We start from the raw sequence: 21,874 nt of genomic DNA on the forward strand, positions 1-21,874 counted from the left end.
GAAGATGAATAGATTGGAGAAAAGGGGTGGTGAATTTCTCTTTTCCCCAACTGTGACCTCCTGCTGAGGGAGGGACAGAGACTGGGTCTACCCTAATGGTGGGCCTTTTAATTGTGCCAAAAAAAAAAAAAAAAAAAGCCAGTAACTAAAACATCTGTCTCTGTTCTCTTCTGGGAGAGAGGAGCTGAGTTGTAAGTGGGGGTGGGTGAAGATGGGTTAACCAGGCCTCTGTATGAGTTGGCGCTGAGATCAGGAGAAAGGAGAAAGATATGAGTGTCCCACACTTCTCCCTGGAGAGGGCCAAGAGAAAGGGTCTCTGAGCTTCACACCCAAGCCAAATAGGGGGCGACCTCCTGACATGACTAGATTTCCTCATCCACCCAGATTCCAGACTGCCTCTCTCCCTTTTAGCCCAGGGTAGGGGGAACTGAGTGAGAGAGTGAGACAGACTGAGCAAGACTGAGACACGCGGGCCCCCACTGGTCTCTGAGTGGGAAAGGCAAGTGCGAGAGATAAAGGCCTCCAAGACAAAAAAGAAACAAACCAAAGATTTAACCATTAAAAAAAAAAAAAAACCCACAGACAACTCCGCTACCTTTTTATACGTTGGGAAAAAAAGTGAAAAAAATTTAAAAATAAAAATTTTAAAAAAATACACAAAACAAGCCGCAGTTCCTTTGTGCGGTTTGAACTTTGACCTCAGCAGTCTCCAAAGCAAGATGACGATGACAAAGGCGAAACAAAAAAAAAGGAAAAAATAATGTATATTTTTGAGTATTTGTCCTTGAGATGTTAGCTCCTTGTTAAACACAAAAAGGAGAGAAAAATCCAGACAGAAGTGTTGCTAGGACGGAGACAACTATTTACTATGTCTGTGACCCCTCCCCTCTGCCTCCCTTTCTCTCCCCTCCCCTTTCCTCATCCCTGCTGCCTCTCCCCCAGCCTGTCCTCCAAGCCCAGGGGCTCAGTATTTATTTATTTATATAATTGCAGGGTGACTGGGGGCCTCTCTCAACAACTTGTAGAGAAGGCCTTTGGATCATGTGGGGAAGGGGAAAGGAGTCTTTGGGGAAAAGCAGGGCCCTGATCTTTGATCAGCTCCTCTCTGCTGGCTCCTTACTGGCTTCTTATCCCACTGCTGCCACCATCACCTCCCAAATCCAAGGCTGCACTAGGGCAAGGTGACCCCCCCCCCACGTAAAGATCTGATTGGCTCAGCCCTTGCTGGGTGGGTGTCTCTCACCTACTCATTTGAATGACCAGGTTGGAATGGGGATGGGAGGTGGCAAGTAGTGGGCATGGGAGACCAAGAAGTGGCATCCAAAAATTGATTAGGCCCTGGAGACCTGCCTTTCCTCCATTCTCACCAAGTTAGCCCCCCTTTCAGTTCTGTCTGACCCTGTGTTGGTAGCCCCTCCTTTCCCATCCTGTTCCCCCTTCCTGTCTTTTCTCGTGGTAGCGGGTTAGCGTTTCAGTGTTCTTAACTCCAATCTGCTTGTTCATTGTACAATGTGCTTCTTTTAAGGCCCCATTTTTGTAACTTGAGTGTGTCATTCATCTGAACAACATCAAAAAATAAAAAATTAAAAACTGTACAGAGAGAAATGATGCCTGCTCTCCCTTGGTCTCCTCTCTGTCCTGGGAAGGGTGGTGGGGAAAAGTCAGGGTATGGGAGGTGGGTATGTGTGTGCTGGGGAGGGGACGGCTTTATTTCTGTTCAGCAAATGTTCACTCAGAAGTAAGGCCTGAGCAGGTTTCTTTAGCCAATCAGAAAACCAAGCCTCAGAACTTAGAATGAATTCAAATTCCCAGATTCAAATCTCAGTTCTGCCATTTTATAGATGTGACCTTTGATGTGTGAGCTTCAGTGACCTCATTTGTAATAGGGACAATACCAACCCTGAGGTTATAAATATTAAATGATATTAACTGCTTAGGACAGACCTCCAGCACAATGAGAACCACAAAAAAGAAAGAGCGAGCCAGGAAACCAGTTATTTCCCCACTTCCATCCCCAGAGGACTAACAAAGCCCTTTCAAAACTGAGTTGACTTTGAAGTTGTCTGGTGAAACAAGGTACACACCTTTCTTTTTCAGACTGACATTCATCAAATTTTTGTGCCTGTGCAAGTCACTTGAAAGGAACAACAGCTTCACAGGGTAGGCCATGGGCTGATCACCAAGACCTCAGCACTGAAAACCAGAACTGGTATCACAACTGAGTTTTTTCACTGCCATCAGGTCTCCTATCCCTGTTCTATCCTCTGATGTATGGTACTCAGGTGTGATTCTGTAAATTTAATAGTGAGGGGTGGGGGAAGAGGAGGAATGATGAGCGGGAGGGTTTTGATCATTTAAAAAGAGTATTAGCACTGCCTCATTTTGGCAAGATTGAAAGACAAGTCAGTAGGGATGGGCGAATGGGGTGTTGGAACGGAGGTTGAGAAAACTCTGAGGAGTCATTTGGTGCAGCCCTTGCTCACAGGGTTGTCAGTCAGAACCATAGACCCAAAAGCTTTGTCACTCAGGCCATCCCTTGGTAAGCACAGACGCCCCACCCAAGAGCACCCTGGAGCTGAACTAGGCATCTACCTGTAGCCCTGTAATGTGCCCAACCACTGTACATACCCTCTCCTGGACAGTCATACTTGGAAACTACAGGACCACTGTTCTGACCCCGTGACAGTTCTGGTCATGCCACTTTCATATCCAACTATAAATTGGCAATGCAAGGCTCTTCGAGGGGTCTGCCAAGTGACCTGCATCAGAACTAGTGTGTTGAAGAGAGGTTTCAGGGTCTCACCCTCTCATGCTTGCCTGATCTAAATCTGAGGGAATTGCCTAACACATGTTCGAGAACCTTTGCCTGTGCAACTCAAACCCCGGCATCCAACAAGGATCTTTGTTGACAGTGGTTAAACTGAAGACTGCAGAGATTTTAGCAGGGTGATGGTGAATGAGTCTTGTCCATAAACTTGTTCGGACACATAAATTTTTCTCTGGGTGGGAGCCCAAAATTTCCTTTAGAGGCTCAGAAAAGGAACCACAATAAAGGAAGGGTGGTTACCCCACTAATGCAAGGCCTTCCTTCTCTGCTGAAAGCATCTTTATCTTGGGGTCAACCAGCACCTGAGGTTTTGTTCTCCATTCTCATCTCTTTTCTTGATTCAGCCTGATTTTTGGCTGGTTTTGCAAGCACAAATCCTCCAACTATTCTAAGTACTGATTTGATACCACTGTCAGAATGTTATAGCTCTTTTTGAGAGGAAGCAGTTTGAGAAATCTTTACCTGAAGATTGAGGGAGGGAGGGGTGGGTCTAATATGCTGGGCTAATTTGGCTGCAGGGTATGAGATTACTGAAAGATGGTGTCTGGGATCAACACAGTATGCTAGAAAACTGCCTAACAGGTAACTGCTCTTCATTAGGAGCTGTCAAGGTACCAAATGAGTGCGTGCTTTTTTTTTTTTTAAAAGACAACTAAAATAAGCAAAATGTAGCAAAATCTCTATTAGTGGTGCTCAAGACACCTGGTTTCTAGCCATGCCCCACAACTTGGGTGTCCATGGTCAGTCTCTTCCCTCTCACCCAAGCCACGAGATAACCCCCTATCTTAAGAGCCTTGGTGCCCAGAAGGCAAAAGGATTGCTGAAGGGCTCTCCAGGAACACACAGGCCCAAGGGGCAGCAGAGGCTAAGTGGAGAGCTCTTGAGCCTCCTTTTCCCCTGGTTTCAATAGTTTCCCTTTTACCTCTCACTTCATTAGTGTTCCAAATAAGAAATCTAACAGAAAGACAGGAGTAATCATGGGGGAGCTTGTTTTCCTTGGGGTATGCCTCTTACAAACAAGACTAACATAGCAACTGAGCTTTCCTGCCAGTCACATACACTGTCTCCTTTCCCCATCATCTTCCAAGTATGTAGAAGGCAGCAAGTGTAGAGGAAAGCATATGGACAATTAAACAAAATGAAATTAGGCTTAAATTCAAGCTCTGCCCTCTCTGGGTTAAATGACCTTGGACAAGTCCCGTTTTTGACTTCGGATTTCTTCCCTGCAAAATGTTGTTCTCACAGCATGTCTGAAAATTATTCCAAAAAATGCAGGGAAGTACTTGAGACAAATTAGACATTCAAACATCAGCCAGCCACACCAACCACCCCTCTCCCAACGTATGTCAGCTGAGCCAGAGACCAACTCCAGGTTAGTATCAAGGCACCCCCCACTCCACCCACAGCCAACCATTAGAATCTTCACCTCTATAGCTGGGTCTGGTCCCAAGAGCCACCATCCTCTACTGCTGCAAGATCATGCCTTTTCTAGATGTAATGTGCCCTGAGGGATCCATAGTGAGAAAAGCAGATGTCCCTGAGGAAAAGACTCTTATCACACCAGGAAGTGGGGGACAGCTCTGGTGAGAACCTCATTTCCCCAAATGTTCCCACCACCAGGAAAACAGCTTCAGTTTTCTGGGAAACTGTGGGGACCTCTAGTGGCAAGAGAGCCATACTGCCTTTATTTAGAATTGAATGAAGTCCCAGCTCCCCAGGAGTCTTAACCTTGCAATTCAGGTCCTCTTCAATTCAGCAGTTATTTACTGAACTACTACTACTTGCCAGACCCTGTTCTAGATGCTTGGAACACGGCCACTGAAAGTCCCTGGGCTCATGGCTCCCAAATTACACCCCACACAGCCAAGCTAGTCAAAAGCACATAAATGTCCAACTCAGTCTTTATTGACTATTTGACCTTGGGGCCACCAGTGCTAACAGGTGGAAGGGTGAGGGGTACCTTTATATCTACCAAGGATCCCAGCACGCCCCTCAGAAGGGTATAAATCATTACAGAACTTATACAGCGGCTAGGAGGGATGGAGAAAGAGGCACTATATGTACAGAAATTTAAGGGGGTGTTGGAGGTTCTTCAGGAACAGGGCATGGTGCTGCTAAACAGAATGGGGAGGGTCAGCCACTAATCTGGACACCCTCTGCCTCAGCCAGAGGGTAGATCTCAATGGCCTCCACCAGGGGCAGCGCCTCCACTGCAGTCTCCATCACTGCCAGGCCAACAGCAGCCTCTGCCTCTGCCAACTGCTGTCGCACAGCTGCTTGATGCTGCTGCTGATGGGTCTTGCGGTGTTTCCAGAGGTTGGAGAAGGAACGGTAGCTCTTGCCACAGTCAGGGCAGGAGTAGGGACGTTCGCCAGTGTGAATGCGGCGATGCTCTGCCAGACGCATGGAGATGGCAAAGGCCTTGCCGCATACTTCACAGGCAAAAGGCCTCTCACCTGTGTGCAGACGACGGTGGTCTTTCAGGTGGGTACTCTGACGGAAGGCCTTGCCACAGTCTGGACAAGGGTATGGCCGCTCACCTGTGTGGATGCGTCGATGCACCTGCAGGGATGTCTCTGTGCTAAACAACTTCTTGCACTCACTGCACTCCAGGCCCCGGCGTCGGGTAGGGGCTGCAGGGGTTGCAGTAGCAGTGCCTGCAAGGGCTGCTGGGGGGACAACTGGTGTGCGAGTTGCTCGCGGGGCTCGGGGGGCTGGGGGCTCCTTCGCCAGGACCTCTCCAGGCCCGGCAGCTGCATGGGCTGCCTCATGCGCCTGCAGCCGAGCAGCTGAACCCACTTTTTTGCCACAGGTGCCACACTCAAAGCGCCGCGGCCCCTGGGCAGCAGCAGCAGCACAGCGGTGCTCGCGGAGCCGAAGTGAGGAAGGGAACGCAGCCCCACAGGATGTGCAGCGGTGAGGCTGGCGCCCAGCATGGGCCACAAGCTGGTGCACCTCCAGGAGTCGGCGCAGCAAAAAGGAGCGGGGACACTCGCGACACTTGTAGGGGTACTCGCCAGTGTGGTGGTAGCGGTGCATAAGAAGGCGGTAAGGGCGGTGAAAACGCACTCCACACTCCTGGCAGCGGTAGGGGAAGTGCTGGGCATGCACCAGGCGGTGCTGCCTCAGTGTGGAGCTTTGGGTGAAAGCCTTCCCACAGTCCCCACATCGGTAGGGCCGCTCTCCCGTGTGCGTCAGCCGGTGACGGGCCAGGTTGGCAGGTGAGTTGAAGGGCTTAGAGCAGTCTGGGCAGGGGAAAGGCCGCTCGCCTGTGTGTGTGCGCAGGTGGTTTCGCACATGAGACTTCTTCTTAAACATTTTGCCGCAAATGCCACACTTATGACGCCGTTCTAGACGGTGCACAAAACGCTGGTGCCGGGTGAGCTGTAATGCCTTGCCAAATTCACGGCTGCATAGGAGGCAGCGGTAGGTGCCTGGGGCAGCAGGCTCTGCTGAGCTCTCTTCGGACACAGGGGGCTCTGGGGCCTCTGTCTCTCCAGTCTCTGCTGGAGCTGGCTCAGCAACACCAATGACAGGATCCTCTGGTGGGACTGGTGTTGTGGGTAGAGGGACTCCTCCCACCCCGTGGGTACGCCGGTGATAAAGGAACTTGGTGAGGTTGACAAAGTTCTTTCCACATGGACATGAATGCAGTGGATTTGGGGTGTGCGCTCGCCGGTGAGCCAGGAGGAGGGCCTCTGTGCCAAAGGCCAGGCCGCAGTCCACACACAGGAAGTGAGACTCGCTGCTGTGGTCTCCAAGGTGCTGGTCCAGACTGGAAGGGCTGGGGAAGACACGACTGCACAGAGGGCACTTAAAAACACCCTCCCGGTGACTCCGCAGGTGCTGCTGTAGCTGATGAGGTGAGAGAAAGAGCTGATCACAGGCTGAGCAAAAGAGCTCCTGGGTGGCTGCCCCACCTGGCTCTCCACTGTTGTTCCTCCGGGCCTTGCGCCCCCGGCGATCGCGCCCAATGGCTTCGCCATTACGCAGCTCGTAGCTGTGGTCAGATGGCAGGGGATCAGGCTGAGTCACAGGCACCTCTGCTGGTGATGGGATCAGCGCCTCCTGCTGTGACACAGGCTCCTCAGACTCTGGGGCAGCAGCAGGGAAATGGGTGGCCTGGTGCTCCAGAAAGTCTGCTGGCAGCTGGAAGAGCTGGGAGCACTCAGAGCACTTGTAGAGGAGCAGCTCCACCTCAGTTACCACCTCAGTGGTGGTGGCAGCAGCAGAGGGAACAGCTGCCCCTTCCCCACCCTCTTCTGCTTTGCGATATGAATGTTCCACGGCCACACGGGCCTGACCCATGGGGGACCCCAGGACAACTGGGGACCCCAGGACAACGGGGGCCAGAGACTTCGTGGGAGTGGCCCGAAGGTGCGTCTGCCGATGGTTCAGCCACAGCTCCTGGCTGGCGAAGAGAGCCTTGCAATCAACACACTCATAGTGGATGGTACTGGAGCTCAGGGGGGGCACCTTGGGTGGTGGCTCAGCTGGCACTGCCTCCTGGGGCGCCATCATTTTCAGGTGTAGTTCCTGGTGCTCCAGGAGCTGGCTGGGTGACATCAGTAGCTGCCCACACTCCAGGCACTGGTACTGGCTCTCCTGCACTACAGTCTGATAGAGGCCTGTGCCAGAAGCTGCCTCTGTGGCCACTGTGACTCCAGGGTCAGCCACGCCCACCAGCTCAAAGTGCTGCTGGGGCACGTGGGAGTTCTGGTGCAAGAGCACCTCCTCCAAGGAACCATAGAGCTGGTTACACTCAGAGCAGACAAAGCGATGCTCGATGTACAGGACCGTCTCCTCTGACTCCTCAGTCATGGTGGCAGGAAGGCCCTGGGCTGGGAAAGAGGAGATTTGGGGATATATCACAACTAAGCCATTGCTTCCTCAGTTCTTCCCAGGATTCTTTCCCTTTACCATCCTCCAACCTAAATCTGTATCTACCTCTAACTTACTGCTTCCATTTTTCCACTCCTACCTGCCTCCCTAACACACAAGAGCACTAAGCACAAAATCTTCCCAGCAGTCCCTTCCTGGTGATTTTACCCAATTCTCACCTCTAAATCAAATGGAATCAAACTCCACCCACCAGATTCTTATAACCTATCCAATCCTTCACTCTCCCATGCCTCAGAGCTAACCCAAGGCCCCATCTATCACACAGGAACCTGTGTCCTCTCCACTCAAACCTCCTTCCAGCAACTCCACTCCTTACCAACTCACTACCCCATTCCCACTCCTAGGTACCCAGGGGAGTCCACAAAGGCTCTAACCACTTGCTTTATCCAACCTAGCTCTTCCTTTGCACCACCTCCCACTCTGCTTCAACCTTTTTATACCCAGACCACTCAAACTGCCCAATGCCCACACCTTTCAGCACCCTCACGTTGTACAATGATTCTCCTTTAAATACAATCCCTTCTACCCACACTAACTCTCTCCCTCTGGTGCCCAGAATCTTTACATCAAACTATCCCTTTCTCCAATCAACATTTCTCACATTGGTCTAACCCATCTCCATTCCCAGACTTTCCCACTTAACCACTCTTCCATGATACCCCCATCCTCCTCTTCAAATAAAGGTTCTCTCTCACAACACTAACCCCCTTCCAGAATATCCCAGACTCATCTTCACAGAAACCTAACTTTTCCTCATACCTAGACCCTTCCCCACCACCTTAACTTGTTTCTCCAGAGTACCCAGACACTCTTCACATTGATCACCTTTTCTTTGCACTAAGACCTCATCTACAATTCTTATCTCCCTCTGGGATACCCAGATCCCTTCTTCTTGTTGATTTAAATCCCTTGCCTTTACTTACAACTACTCTGACCCATTTCAGTGATACTTACACCCTCTTCATACCAACCCCAGCCCCTCTTCTTTACAAAAAGACCTACCCTAAACCATTCTGGGACTCCCAGATGCCCCCCCCCCCCGCATTATTAACCTAACGTTTTCTTCTTCTCAAAAGAACCCCCTCCCACCCTAACCCATTCCAGGGATGCTCAGACCCCCTTTGTATCATCTTAATTCCCCTTCTTTGCAAAAAGATCCCGAACATACACTAACCTAATTCAGGGATATCCAGACTACCCTTTGCAATAGTTAGAGTTCTTTTCACACACAGACCCTCCCCCTGCCCAAATTCTCTTTAGGGATATCCAGATCCTTCCTTCTGAGACAGAACCTCCCCACCCCCACTCTAACCCAGATAGAATGCAGCCAGTTCCCTCTTCCTCACATCTGGACCCTCTCACCAACCACTCTATTACATACTCTGGGTTACTCAAATCCCCAACTTCTTATTAATCTAACAGTTCATTCTTATCCCAGTGATACCCAGGCACCCTCCGCTGTCCCCTGCACATAGATCTTTCTCACCACCCCAACCCCCATTCAAGAAGCCCAATTCCTACTCTTCACCTTGACCTAATTCGCTGTACTTTTCATAAAGGACTACCTCCACTCAACCTATTCTAGGGACACCCAGACACCCTTTTCGTGTAATCCTTTTTGCACAGAGACCCCTCTCTCAATCCAACCCCCTTCACTTTGGTTTAACTCCTCTTCACTTTAATGCAACACCATTCTTCACACTTGGACCTCTCCCTCAGCTCTAAATTTGCCCTCTAGGGATGTCCATTTCCTGTTATCTTTCACATTAAGACCCTTTTCACTGGCTTAATTCTCTCCAGGTATAACTCGATCTCCTCTTTACATTAACTTAATTATCTCTTTCCTCACGCCCTAAAACTCCCGGGGCACCCAAATGACCGCCAACCGTCCACCCCCTTTCAGTCCTGGACTGTCCCATGGCCAAACCCTGTGCTCCCAATACCCATGGAGCCCCTCCTGAGGACAGCTCTAACACCTCCCTTCCCACCCAGGCCTCAGCCCCATAACTCGACTACAGACTCCTTCCCCACCCACCGCCCTGGCCCGGCCCCGGCCCGGCCCCCGCCCGGCTGCCCGCCCGCCCTGCCGGCGGTTGGTGCTGCTCCGCACTCACGGCCGGCGCGCACCCCCTCCGGCCCTCAGTGCGCAGGCGGGGTGGCGAAAGCAGGCCGCACGGGAGGGTGAACGGCTAGACCGGCCTTCCGCACGCGCGCCCGCCCGCACTCACCCACCTCCGCCGTCTCGCACGCCCCGGGCCCGGGCCCGGGCAGCCGCTCCCCTCGCGCGGCCACCCTAGCGTTGCGCCCTCTCTAGCTCCCGCCGTCGCCTCTCGCCTGCTCCGCAGCCTCGCTTTCGCCCCCAATTGCCCTCAGCAACGCCCCTCCCACCTTCCTCCCCGAGCGCCGCGCTACGTCCAAACGCGCCCAATCATTGCCCGCCTGGCCACTGCCGTTTGGCTAATCGGAGCTTACGTCTCCGAGCCTTCGGCCAATGGTATGGAGCGTCTGGAACCTCTTTAGCTCCCAACCAATCTCCTAGCGACGTTTTCTCTTCGGCTGGCCTTCGGATTGATAGTGCCTGCCCCTTAAGTCCTCTAGAGAATGGTCCTCCTTCACCTCCCTGTCGACTGCGCCTGACGGCTATCGAGGGGGAGGGCAGCGTGATGACGTCGGGCAGCGACGTGAGGCTTCGGGCGCCATCTTGGGGACGCGTAGTCGCGTAGGGGTCGCGGGGAAGTCGGGGTGATTGAGGTGTACGATACCCAGAGGGCGAGGGCGGGAGAATTGAGGCGCAGGAACCCCTGAGGAGCGTTGGGAGCGAGGGAAGCGCCAGTCAGCGCGCAGAGGAAACTACCGAAGCAATCACAGGGAGGGAGGAAAAGGGGAACTTAAGTTTCCAGGTTCCCTTGTTAGGAAGCGAGGAATAAAGGCAGCGTGAAGGAAGGGGAGAAAAACAGAGGGACCCTCGAGGAAAGGGAGAGGAGAAATGGTAGAAGAAAAGCAAAAAGAGAGGATCCGAGGAAACCCTGAAGGAGAAAGGAGAAAATGGAAAATGTAGTAAAAGGAAAAGAAGAGATAGGCAGTTTCATTTGAAAAAACAGGGAGTGTGTGTGGGGGCTGAGTGGGGAGTGGTTAGGTAACCTAAAGCACAACCAGTTTGAGAACCTGAAGGAAATGACCCTGTAGTAGATGGACTCTGCTTCCTTCCTATTGACCCCCTGCAGCTTAGGGAAGACAGAGTCCCTTGTATCTAAGGGGCTGTGTCTGTCCCTATTCACCGTTCCCTTCTGGCCTTCAGGCTTTGCCCCAGCCAGAACTGTTATAAATGTTCCTAGAGCTACTGCTGAAACCCAAGGATAGGGGAGCCGTAAGAGATTGACTTGGTCTACCTGCCCTCACCTCCATTCCTCAGATGAGTAAGTGAGTCTCAGAGGAGTTGGTCATTTACCTTCCTGACGCTAAAAAGCTACTAGGGGACTTGGAAACCCAGCGTAAGGCCTAGGTGTGACTTTTCAGTCATAAATTTGTGACGTCATTCAATTGGTCTACCTGGTTGTCCTGATTTTCCACTAGATTAAACTCTCTAATACAGGAACCATGTAATTAAAAACAGGCTGCTTGGAGCCCTCGCTGGGTAGCTCAGTTGGTTAGAGCGTTGTCCCCATAGCCAAGGTTGCAAGTTGGATCCCTAGTCAGGGTACAGACAGCAATCAATGAATACATATGTAAGTGGAACAACAAATCGATGTTTCTCTGTCTCTCTAAAGTTAATAAACAAAAATTAAAGAATAAGACATAAAGCAGGCTGTTTGGATTGGATTGGAATCTTGATCCTGCTACTTCCCAGCTGTTGCTTTGGGCAAGTCAACTCCCTGGTACCTCAGTTTCCCTATCTGAGGACAATGGTCCCTGTGCTATGTGATTGTTGTGAGGCACAGGGCAAAAGCTATGTAAAAGTTGTTTTTGTTAGGACTGCAAGTAATAACAGCAAGCATGTTCTGAGTGTATTAAGTGTTCAATTTTGTGCTAAGTGTTTTCCATGTGTTACTCAGTTTAATCCTCTCAACAACCCTAGAAGAGAGGAACTATTCTCACTTTACAAAAAAACCTCAAGGCCCAGAGAAGTTGAGTAACTTGTCCATTAATTAGGAAGAGACAGACAGGATCCCAACTCAAGAGTTGACTCCAAAGTTTACACTCATGACCCCTAGGCTCTACTGCCTGGCAGGGGGGACACAGTAGCATGTCAAATGGATAAATGCAAGAAGGAGAGAAAAGAAGTTGGTGGGAATCAGTGAGCTCTAAAGCTAGTTAATCTGTGTTTTCCTTCAGGGTGAAATTGCCTGGGGTGGGAGCCAGAGAACCTGGAAGCTAGGCTCAGTCTTTGACAGGTTCTGTGTCCTTGGGCAGATCCTGAATCCTGCTGAGGCTTCCTCTCCACTTCAAAATGCCAGCCAGCTGGGACCTCCCAACTTACTGGGTTGGCTAGACCCTTCTCTTCAGATGATACAGGAGTAAGCTGAGGCCTGGATCAGTTTTCCCTGAGGTAGTGGTACAGTATTAGGATTTATGGCTCAATTTAGGGAGGACAGGCATTCTATGCTGGAGTCCCTGCATAGGCAAGGGCCTAAAGGCAGGTGTGAATCTGGGCTTTCAGGCCTAGCTGAAGCTGAGAATGGGTGTTGGGGAGCCATAGGTATTGCTCAGGTAAGGTGAAGAAGTGTGTGCAAAGTTGGCAGTCCTTCAGGATCAGATGTGTGTGTCAGATGTATGTCAGGGATGTCCCACATGCCAGCTGCAGAGGACTTCCCATTATCAGGCCAGTGTGAGAGTTGCCACATGCCATATGTGTGCTCGAGGCATGCAGTCATGTGTGCTGGAATGCTGCACGTGAGTGTGTCAGTGTCTCCTCCCCGTCACGAGAAGTTGGGGGTGGTGGTGAGTCATGGACTCAGCCTTCAACGCCAACTGTCATGTTCCTTCCTCCCAAACTTCACCCCCCTCCCCAGCCGTGAACCACCCACCCCCACTCCAAGATCTGTACTGCTGCTTCTCTCTTCCATCCCCATGCCCTGCTCAGCTCCCTCCTGAGGGGGAGGAAGTCTCCCACTTGGGTTGGCTCTACCCTCCAGTTCCCTGCCCTTTCTCACTGCCTCTCTTCAGGTGACTACAGAACTTAGGGCCTCTGTTCCCACCCACTCATGCCCACAGGTCCAAGGATTTCTCCATGCGTTATGGAGAATTCCCACACTCAACACCCATCCCTTCACCTCTGTGGGGGCTATTTCTATTTCTGGGGGCTTTTCCCTTATCTCCATGGGCTGGCTGTTCCTGCCTCAATGGGCCTCATGTATCTACATCCTTATCTTTGTGAGTCTCCCCTAATTTCTGTGACCTCCTCTCACTCTCCTTGGCCCTCCCCCCATCTCTGTGATGTGCTTTCTTGGTCCCATTTCTGTGGGCCTTCCCCCATCACCATGGACCACTCCTCATCCCTGAGAAGGGCTTTCTGTTCCCATAGGCCTTTCTCCATCTTCACAGGGGCTCTCTGGGTCCTCAGCTGCCCTGTCTCCAAGGTCCTTTTCTTGTCAGTATGGCTTGCTTTCTTGTCTCCATGGGCCTTTTTCTCTTTTCTCTGGGCCTGCCCCTGTCCTTGTCCTTGTGGGGTTTGTGGACCTTGGTCCAACTCCGTGGGTCTTGATGGCTGTCTTTCTCTTTCTTTGCATGTTTCTTCATCCCTGTAAACCCACTCCCCCAGCAGCATAGCCTTCTCTTCAGGTCTCCCAGCCGCTCATCTTCTCTGCTCCCCTGCCCAAGGGCTGCCTGGGCAGGGCGGTGGCATGCTGTGATGGAGGGGGTGGCCTGGGGGTGGGCCCTCTGTCCAATGCAGGGCCTTCTCCTCATCAGCATTCTTCTCGCGGGCCCCCCAGCCCCGACCAATACGGGCTCCCCCTCCTCTGACTCCCCTCCCTCCTCTCTTTCTGCCTGCCTCCCTCCCTGCCTTCAGCCCGCCCTCCTCCCTGCCTCCCTCATCTCTCCGCCCCCCCTGGCTCCAGGACCCAGCGCGGGTGGCAGGCGGGCAGACGGGCAGGCAGGCAGCGGCTTGGGCCTCGGAGGGGAGGCGAGGTGGCAGTGGCGGTGGCGGCAGCAGGCAGCAGTGGCGGCCAGCAGGGAGGCAGGCCCAGCTGGGGACCAGAAGCCGGAGGCTGATCCTCGCAGGGGACCAGGAGTCGGTGGCCAGGCCCTCCCACCCAAGCCCTGGGCTGGACACCCCCCAGGACACCCCACCCTCCTCTGCCTTCCTCTCCCACCTGCTTCCTTCCATCCTCCCCCACCCTTGTTCTCTCCCTCCTCCCCATCTCTCCATCTCGCCTGCCCCCTTTTTGGCTCTCTGGGTCTCTCAGCACCCCATCTTCTCCAGCCCCTCCGCTCCTCGGCCTCTTCCTGCCCCCAGCATGCTTTTCCCTTGGGGGCTGAGGGCTTGAGGACTCCAGGCCCTTGCTTCATCCAGGACAGGGCCAAAAGGCTGGGGGGAGGGGGGAAGGGGTGACCCCCTCCCCCCCATCAAACCCTCCCCTCCCCCACTTCTCCTGATGGCTGGCTTCCTTGTCTCCACCCAGTCGTCACCCCCAGTGGCCCCCCCAGGCCGGCCTGGCTAGGGGAGGGGGCAGGGGCCCTTTCCTGGGCCAGCTTCCCCCTCCCCCGGCTTTGCTTGTGCCCCATCCTTCCCGTTTTCACCTTCCTCTCCTCTTTTCCTCCCTCCTTCCCCTCCATTTGCTCCTTCGCCCTCTCCTCTCTCCCCATCTTTCCTCCATTTTCTCCTTTCCCTTTCCTCCCTTCCCCAGCCCACTCTCTCCTCTTCCACCTGTCCTTCCACCTCTCCTTCCTCCTTGCTTCCTGAGAGCCTCCGTTTTGGATTAGTTGGGGGCCACCGCTGGAGGCGGGGGAGGGGGCCCTGTGGACTGCCCTCTCCCCCCGCCCCAGCCACACCGCCATCCAGTGCCAGAGCATCTCCCCGCTGTCTTTTCTCGGGCCTCGAGGGAGCCCAGCTCTCCGTCCCACCAAGATCCGTAAGTGTCTGCAGAGCAGGGGTTGGGCTGGGGCCGGCCTGAGTCCTGGAAGGCTGGGCTCACTGCTGCCTGGCAGGGGCCCCCTACATTTCCCTGCTTCCAGGGTAGCAAATACCCTCCCCCACCAGGGACCTGCCATCTCCCCAGCCTCCATTCCCCTGGGCCCTTTCTTACCCCTTCTTCTGGGTATACAGCTCACCCTTGCCCCTCAGCTTCTGGGGCCCTGAGGAGCTGACTGGCTCTTCCTTGTGGTCTCACTCCTTCTCCGGACTGCTGGCACGTCTCCGCCCCTGCTCTATCCAGCCTGGGTCTGCGATGACCGATTGCTCACTCTCATTCTGTTTCTGTCTCCCTCTTTCTGCTGAGCCTCATCCTCACTGCTTGCCATGAACCCCTCCCCATCCCATCCGGTCTCTATCTCATGGAAATGTCTGTCCATATTTGAATCCCCATTTCATGTGGCTCTTGGGCCTCTCTCTGACTCTGCTCAACTTCTCTCTTCTTTGCCATTAGCCTCATCATTGCCTGGTATGTCTGTGTGGATCTCTCTCCATCTGTCTCCAAACTCCCCATCTCTTGTCTCTTTTGGAGGCTCTCATGCCTAGTCTAGTCCTCCTGCCACTTTTCTCTGTCTACTCTGTGCTCTGCCTGGGCCTCTGCTCACCTGGCCTCCTCCCTCTTTAACCTTGGGCTTGGAGGCCCTCTCCCTTCTCTCGCTTTTCTCCTTTCTTCCCCGGATTCACTATGGGTCCACTCCCTCCATCCCTTACTCCTTAGCCGCTGCCCTGCTCCATGGTCCACTTTGTGACTTTGTCTTTTCTTTTCCTTTGTGATCTTGCCAACCACTGCTCATTCTCTTCCCTCTTCTGTCCCCTCTCCCCGCAATGCCTCACACTTCCCACAGTGCCCGGCAACCTGAGTGGATGCACCTCTGTGCGGACTTGCTCCCCTGTAGGGGTGCTTTGCCCTGCCCCTGCCTGTGTCCCTCCAGCTTACTCAGTCTTCCTTTCCACCTCAGTTTTCCTCCCTTTCACTCTCCCTCTATGCTAGTTTGTGAGTCTGTATCAGTCCCTTTCTCTCAATCTTGTGTCTTCCCGCTCACCCCTTCTTCTATAGATCTGCTGTGTGGCTCTGACATACGTTTTCTGTCTGTCTCCTTCTGATAAGCCAGCTTTCTTTTCAGAGTTTTGTGATTTCTTTCCTCCCCACACTCGTTTTACCTGTTGTCATTTTTCTTTTTGTGCTCTCACCCCATTTGCCTTCTCTAACCCAATTTGCCTTCTCACCTTTGATATCAATATCAGTATCTCACCTGCCCACTTGTCTGTCTCCCTCCCATGGCAGGGCTCCTAACTCAGCCCGTTCCGCTCAGTTGGCAGCTGTGTTTCAGCCTAAGTCCATGAGCCTGTGGGGCTCAGGCCTGCCTGATTTTCTTGCCCGTCCTCTCTCACACCCTCCCTCTGGTTACTGTCTCCTTTGGTGTCTTCTAGGCGATGCCTGTGTGTCTTTCTCTCTCATTTAGTCCCATTTACTTCCTTCAGGTCTTTTTGTTTTTATGTCTGTGCCTTCCTGTGCATCTGTGTCCATCTGCTGCCTCCACCCCTGGCCCTGCACTCTGTCTCTGTCTTTCTGCTCCTGCCTGTGTCTGCCATCTGTGGGAACCTGCCCTTTTGGCCCCTATCTCTTCCTCAGTCTTCCATCTTCTAGTTTCTGCTCCCTGATTTGCCCCAGAATCCCCTGATGTGTCAGGATGACCCTCCACTCCTGCCTCTCTCCCAGGCCCAGCCTCCACTCCCCTCCCCTGTGAGTTGTGGGTGTCCCAGCGTTCCTTGCTGCTCCACCTTTGACAAGCCTTCACCTTAGATCCAAATTGCACTCTGCAGCCCCCAGCCTGTCCAGTATGCCCTTTCACCCCCACAGCCTGTCTTCCCCAGCAGCCCCCAGAGAGAGACAGACAGATTTGCTCAAGGTCACGTGGAAGTCGGGGTAGAGCAGGGACTGCCGGGGTCTCCTGCTGCCCTGGCCTCGATTTTCTTGGACAGAAAGGACAGTCTGAAGTGTTGCATTGTGTCTCTGCCCTCCCCTAGCAGGTTTCATTTTGCCATCTCACCAGCTCAAGCTCTCCTTCCCTGGGGATTGGGTGGGGTGCAGGAGACCCCAAGGCTCACCTCCCAGCACTCTGGACCTCATAGTAACTCTCTCCCATGGAACCCAGTGTCCTCCCTTTGGGGCATCACTGTCCGGAGGAATCACACATCTGGCCCAACTCTTTTCTGCCCAGTAGTCCCCTTTCAGAAGGCTGGGGCACCCTCAGGAATCTCTTAACTCGTTGGAAGTGGGGAGCAAGTATGGGAAGCAAAGGTGCACTGTCTCACCCCATTCTTTAACTCCCCAGAGCAGGGGGGATGCGTGGCTTGGCACCTTCTTCAGCAGGCAGTACACTCCCTGCCTTACTTTTCCTTTCCGGTTCTCTTTGGTGGCATCTTCTGTGGTTTGTGTCTCCATTCTCTGTCCTCCTGTTCTGTTCTCTCTCTCTTGTGTCTTGTCTCTTCTGCCTGCCCTTTCTCCACCTCTGTGTCTCCCTACCCTCCTGTCTCTTGCCTCCTCTCTCCTATTTCTTTCCATATCTCCCTGTAACTCTCCTCCTCTGTTCCTCTCCATTTCTAGCCCCAGTTCACTGTCTTCTTACCAACTTTCTGGGCCCTTATATTTCTGCTTGTATTTCCCCTTCTCCCTTCCTGAGTCTCCTTGTATTTTCCCCTCTTAGCCTTTCCCTTTCTGTCTCTCTCTTTCCTCCCTTTTCTCTCTTTACTCTTTCTAGTCCCTTAGCTGCCTTGGGTACCTCTGTGTGTCTCCATGTGTGTCTCTCTTCATCTTTCCCTCTCTCTCTAAGTTTCCTAACTCCTGGATACTCTACCCTCCAGAACCCGATGTCCAGGCCTCTCTCCCTGTGGGATTGTGGGAGCCAGGGACGTCAGGAAGGTAGCAAGTGAGGCCAGGGAGGGGTTGCCTAGCAACCATTGCATCCTCTCCAGCTCGTTTCTGTTGCCTAGTAACAGCTGCCTGCCCAGAGACAAGGGCGGGACTGGGTTGGGGGTGGCACTTCTTGATTTCCTATTGGGGTGGGGATGGTCCCTGGAATTCGCTCTTACCTGAGATCCATATCATGCCTCCCTCCTGTTGGTAGCTGTGAATATTCTCTAGTGGTTGCTCTCCCCCTCGGGCCTGAGTGCTGTGAACGCCTCCCTGGCAGTGCTCCTTGGGCCTGAGCTTCGTTCCTAGCAATGCCCTCAGTACTGTCTCGTCAGCTTCTAATGAGGGCGTGGCCCTTCAGAGTTCACTCACAATGTCCCAGGGTCTGTGCTCAGCACACTGTCCAGCAGTCCTCCAAAGGGGCTCTGAGACCCCCCCCATCAGCAATCTGCCTATGGTCGATCCCTGCAGGTGGCGAGTGGGGGCCGCGGCAGCTGCGTCCCCATGAGGAGGGGAGGAAGATGCCGGCTGAGCTGCTGCTGCTGATGATCGTCGCCTTTGCCAGCCCCAGCTGCCAGGTGCTGTCATCACTGCGCATGGGTGAGGCCCTGCAGCCCTGCCCCTGCCTCCTCAGAGACCCTCCCGTCAGACCCGGGGCTCCTCTTTGGGAACCTAAGGAGGACATTCCTCAGGACCCAAGGATCTGGGCCTCCAGTCTCCGCTCTCCTCAGCAACAAGGAGCAGCAGCTCCCCGCTACTTCTTCCCTGGACCCAGGAGTCTAGACTTCCAGCTCTCTGCAGCCTCAGACCCAGGAGTCTAGACCCCAGTCCCCATCCCCATTCCTACCTCAGGATCTTGGCATCTGGTCCCCAACCCATGTGTCCCCTCAGCTGCAATCCTGGATGACCAGACAGTGTGTGGCCGTGGCGAGCGTCTAGCCCTGGCCCTGGCTCGGGAGCAGATCAACGGGATCATCGAGGTCCCAGCCAAGGCCCGAGTGGAAGTAGACATCTTTGAGCTGCAGCGGGACAGCCAGTACGAGACAACGGACACCAGTGAGCAGGGCCACAGGGGTGTGGGGTGAGGCTGGGCAGGCTGGTAGCCCTCAGTGCATCTGTCAGCCCCCACCTCCTCAGCGTGCCTTTTCCTCCTCTAACTCTGTCTGCTCCTTCCTTCATGTCAGCTCTGCCTTCCTCTCAGAGTTTGTGCTGCTGGGTATGGGGAGGAGAGATAGCACCAGGCTCAGTCCTATCCTGGAGGAGCTGAGGCCCTCATTTGAAATTTAAGCTTCATATCTGGCCAGGAGCACCTGGCCCCCCGAGCTGAGTAATGAGGGGCCCAGGCAGTAAGGCAGGAACCTCAGGGGCAGGGGTAGCGAAGGCTTTTTGGAGAAGGCTAAACTGAAGCTGAGCTCTGTAGGGTGAGCAAGATATATAGAAAGAGTGGTGGTGTTCAAAGTAAGCTACAAAGTAGGGGTGCATAAATATTTGTGGAATACTGTGGACTGGGTGAATGTTAGTAGATGTCCAGTGAACAGACATGCTGAGGTTGTCGACCTTTGGGAGGGCTGCATTCAAAGGTATTTTAGACAGACTTCTTTCCTGCAGAACTTATCAGAGTCTTTTTTATGTTCATGTGTATTTCAAATCACTGAGAGGGAGAATGAGGTATAATGTTTCCTGGACCTTTTGACTGGTGCAGCACAGAATGCAAAATGGGAGAAGCCAGGATAGAGGGTGAGGTAGCAGATGGTGTTCCAGGCATGTGCTCGTAGTCTGGAGCTGGGGTGGGAGGGAGGGGGAAGTATTTGAAGCCAAGGAATAGGGTGTGGTGTTATAGCCATCCTGACCACTTGGACTCAGGACATGTTTAGTGGGGTCATGGGAGACGTCTGGGCTAGAGTGTGACTGGGCAGTGGGAGGTGAGGTTGGATAGACTGGCAGGCCCAGCTCCTGGAGGCCTGCGATGGAGGCTGAACGATGCTGCCTTCAGCGATGGGCAGTGGGGAGTTGTTGATGGATTAGACCAGGGGGCTGGTGAAAGTGAATCTGGAGGCTAGATTCAGGTGATCAATGAGGAGGCTGGTACACACCTGAGTTGAGAGTCCTGAAATAGAGTAGGGGAGAAGGGGTCAAAGAGAAGGGAACAGATGTGAGGAAATTTGAGGACAAAAAAAGAAACAGGACTGGTGTCTAACTGGCTGTTGAGAGGAAGATTGAAGGCAAGAGTCATTTCCAGGTATTTGGTCTCGGTAAATGGCAGGGCCCTCACCAATGTAGAAGGCATAGAAGGAGCAAGTTTGGAGGGAGATAAGGCATTTAGTTATGATACTTTTCTCTGAATGTGGCAGAAACCTACCTCCGGCTGCCTGAAGAAAGAAAGAGAACTTATCAGCTCATGTCACTCACTAAAAGGCTTAAGAATTAATTTCAGGCAAGGATGGATCCAGGTACTCAAATGACGTCTCAGGATTGTTTCAGGCATGGCTATATCCAGGTGCTCAAATGATGTTCCAGGAATCTCTCTGTCTTCACCTCTGGGTCCTGCTTTCCTCTAAGTTGGCTTCATTTTCAGGGACATGCTCCCCAGTTGATAGCAATATGGCCCCGGCAGCTCAGAACTTACATCTCACCAGTTTAGCAAACCTAGCAGTAATTGTAGCAGACCTGGGGAAGGCTCTCCAGGGCCTGGTTTGAGCCCGTTTCGGTCTCTGAACCAATACCTGTGGCCAGGAAGATATAATTCTGTGACCTTGGGTCGGATGACAATCAATCCTGGGAACCATGTGGTTCCCTGAAGAAAAGTTAGGTATCTGCCATGAGAATGAGCGCTGGGCAGACAAAGCAACAGCTTCTACTTTCCAGTCTTGAGACACACACATGTTTAAGGGGAAGAAAGGAGAAAGTAAATGCAACAGAAAAATGGGTTCAGGTTGGAGGGTGTTGGATGCACCCTAGATGGTGGCATGGTTAGAAAGGCTGAGGAAGATGAAGGCCAAGGAACCTGGCACTGTATCTGCAGCCAGAAGGAGGCCCCTGGTGTTTCTTCTTCATCCCTTCCTTTGTTTTCTCTGGTTTGACCAGTCCCTCTGTTGCCATTTCTCCCCGTCTCTCTCTGCCTTGTGCCCCATCCTTATGTCCATAGGGTGGCAGGGTTTGGGCCTTTGGGTCCGCATGGTGGAGGAGTTGTCCGTTCCACTCCTGGGTGGCGGGGGGTGGGAGTGGGGTTTCCCTGAGGGGCGGGGACGGAGAGAAGGGAAAGGGTCCTTGACTCTGCAGTTTCTTCCTACCCCTCGCAGTGTGTCAGATCCTGCCCAAGGGGGTCGTGTCTGTGCTGGGGCCCTCCTCTAGCCCTGCATCTGCTTCCACCGTGAGCCATATCTGTGGAGAGAAGGAGGTGAGGTGGGGTGGAGCAGGGTTGGGGGTCCCTGGGAGGTGAGGGTGGGGAGGAGGGAGCAGGGCAGAAGCAAAGGCTCCTTCTCTGTCCAGATCCCCCACATCAAGGTGGGTCCCGAGGAGACGCCTCGCCTTCAGTACCTTCGTTTTGCGTCTGTCAGCCTGTACCCCAGTAACGAGGACGTCAGCCTGGCGGTCTCCCGAATCCTCAAGTCCTTCAACTACCCCTCGGCCAGCCTCATCTGTGCCAAGGCCGAGTGTGAGGGAGGAAACTGGATGTTTTGTTTTCTGTTCCCCAAGCTCCTTTCTCAAGTGGTCTGGTCTCCTACGCAGTCATCAGTGCCTCCTGGTTGGAACGCCTGGGGGACCCTGGCACAGCTCTCTTAGACCCCACTGTTCCTTCCCCTTTAGGAAGGCAGAGCTCTGTTTCCACAGACACCCCTCCCCCCCGACTTCCCAAAGGGACCATTTAGCTCACAGATAGTGCTAAGCACCTGCCAGATCCAGGTCCCTGCTAGACCTCAGTGTGGTCCCTGACTTCAGGGAGCTCCAGGGCCAGTGGAAGACATAGTTGTTGAGTAGCAATGATGTGGAGTGATATGTGCTCTGTTAGAGGCTGAGCAGGGGCTGTCGGAGCACAAAGGTCTGGGAGGTTTGGAGCCTGCATCCCCAAGAAAGGGACATCTCAGCTGGATCTGCAGGGTGG

General features: G+C 53.3%; 2 protein-coding genes across 3 annotated transcripts in view; one reads left to right on the forward strand and one right to left on the reverse strand.

Annotated features, from left to right (window-relative positions):
- Positions 1–4,721: 4,721 nt before the first annotated feature.
- ZNF574 (zinc finger protein 574) lies at positions 4,722–10,084 on the reverse strand. Of its 2 annotated transcripts, none has more exons than XM_054579508.1 (2): positions 9,962–10,084; positions 4,722–7,668 (listed from the first exon to the last, which is right to left on the reverse strand). In XM_054579508.1, the coding sequence occupies exon 2, from the start codon at positions 7,646–7,648 to the stop codon at positions 4,961–4,963; it is 2,688 nt and encodes an 895-aa protein (XP_054435483.1). In that variant the 5' UTR covers positions 7,649–7,668; positions 9,962–10,084; the 3' UTR covers positions 4,722–4,960. The 2 variants fall into 2 exon arrangements, with proteins under 2 accessions (XP_054435483.1, XP_054435484.1); XM_054579509.1 differs by having other exon boundaries at positions 9,958–9,977.
- Positions 10,085–14,375: 4,291 nt separating this feature from the next.
- Positions 14,376–21,874, forward strand: part of GRIK5 (glutamate ionotropic receptor kainate type subunit 5) — a 51,656-nt gene continuing 44,157 nt past the window's right edge. Inside the window, exons 1-5 of the mRNA XM_054579510.1 lie at positions 14,376–14,799; positions 18,244–18,372; positions 18,664–18,828; positions 21,072–21,169; positions 21,262–21,427. Of these exons, the coding sequence (XP_054435485.1) occupies positions 18,294–18,372; positions 18,664–18,828; positions 21,072–21,169; positions 21,262–21,427 (508 nt within the window). The 5' untranslated portion in view covers positions 14,376–14,799; positions 18,244–18,293. The remainder of the gene's footprint in view (positions 14,800–18,243; positions 18,373–18,663; positions 18,829–21,071; positions 21,170–21,261; positions 21,428–21,874) is intronic.

Source organism: Pteronotus mesoamericanus, unplaced genomic scaffold, assembly GCF_021234165.1.
Source record: "Pteronotus mesoamericanus isolate MK-2021 breed Mesoamerican mustached bat unplaced genomic scaffold, CSHL_Meso_final contig_538, whole genome shotgun sequence".
NCBI lineage: Eukaryota > Metazoa > Chordata > Mammalia > Chiroptera > Mormoopidae > Pteronotus > Pteronotus mesoamericanus.

Coding starts and splice junctions, on each gene's coding strand:
- ZNF574 (XM_054579508.1), bottom strand. CDS start 7,648: ATGACTGAGGAGTCAGAGGAGACGGTCCTGTACATCGAGCATCGCTTT.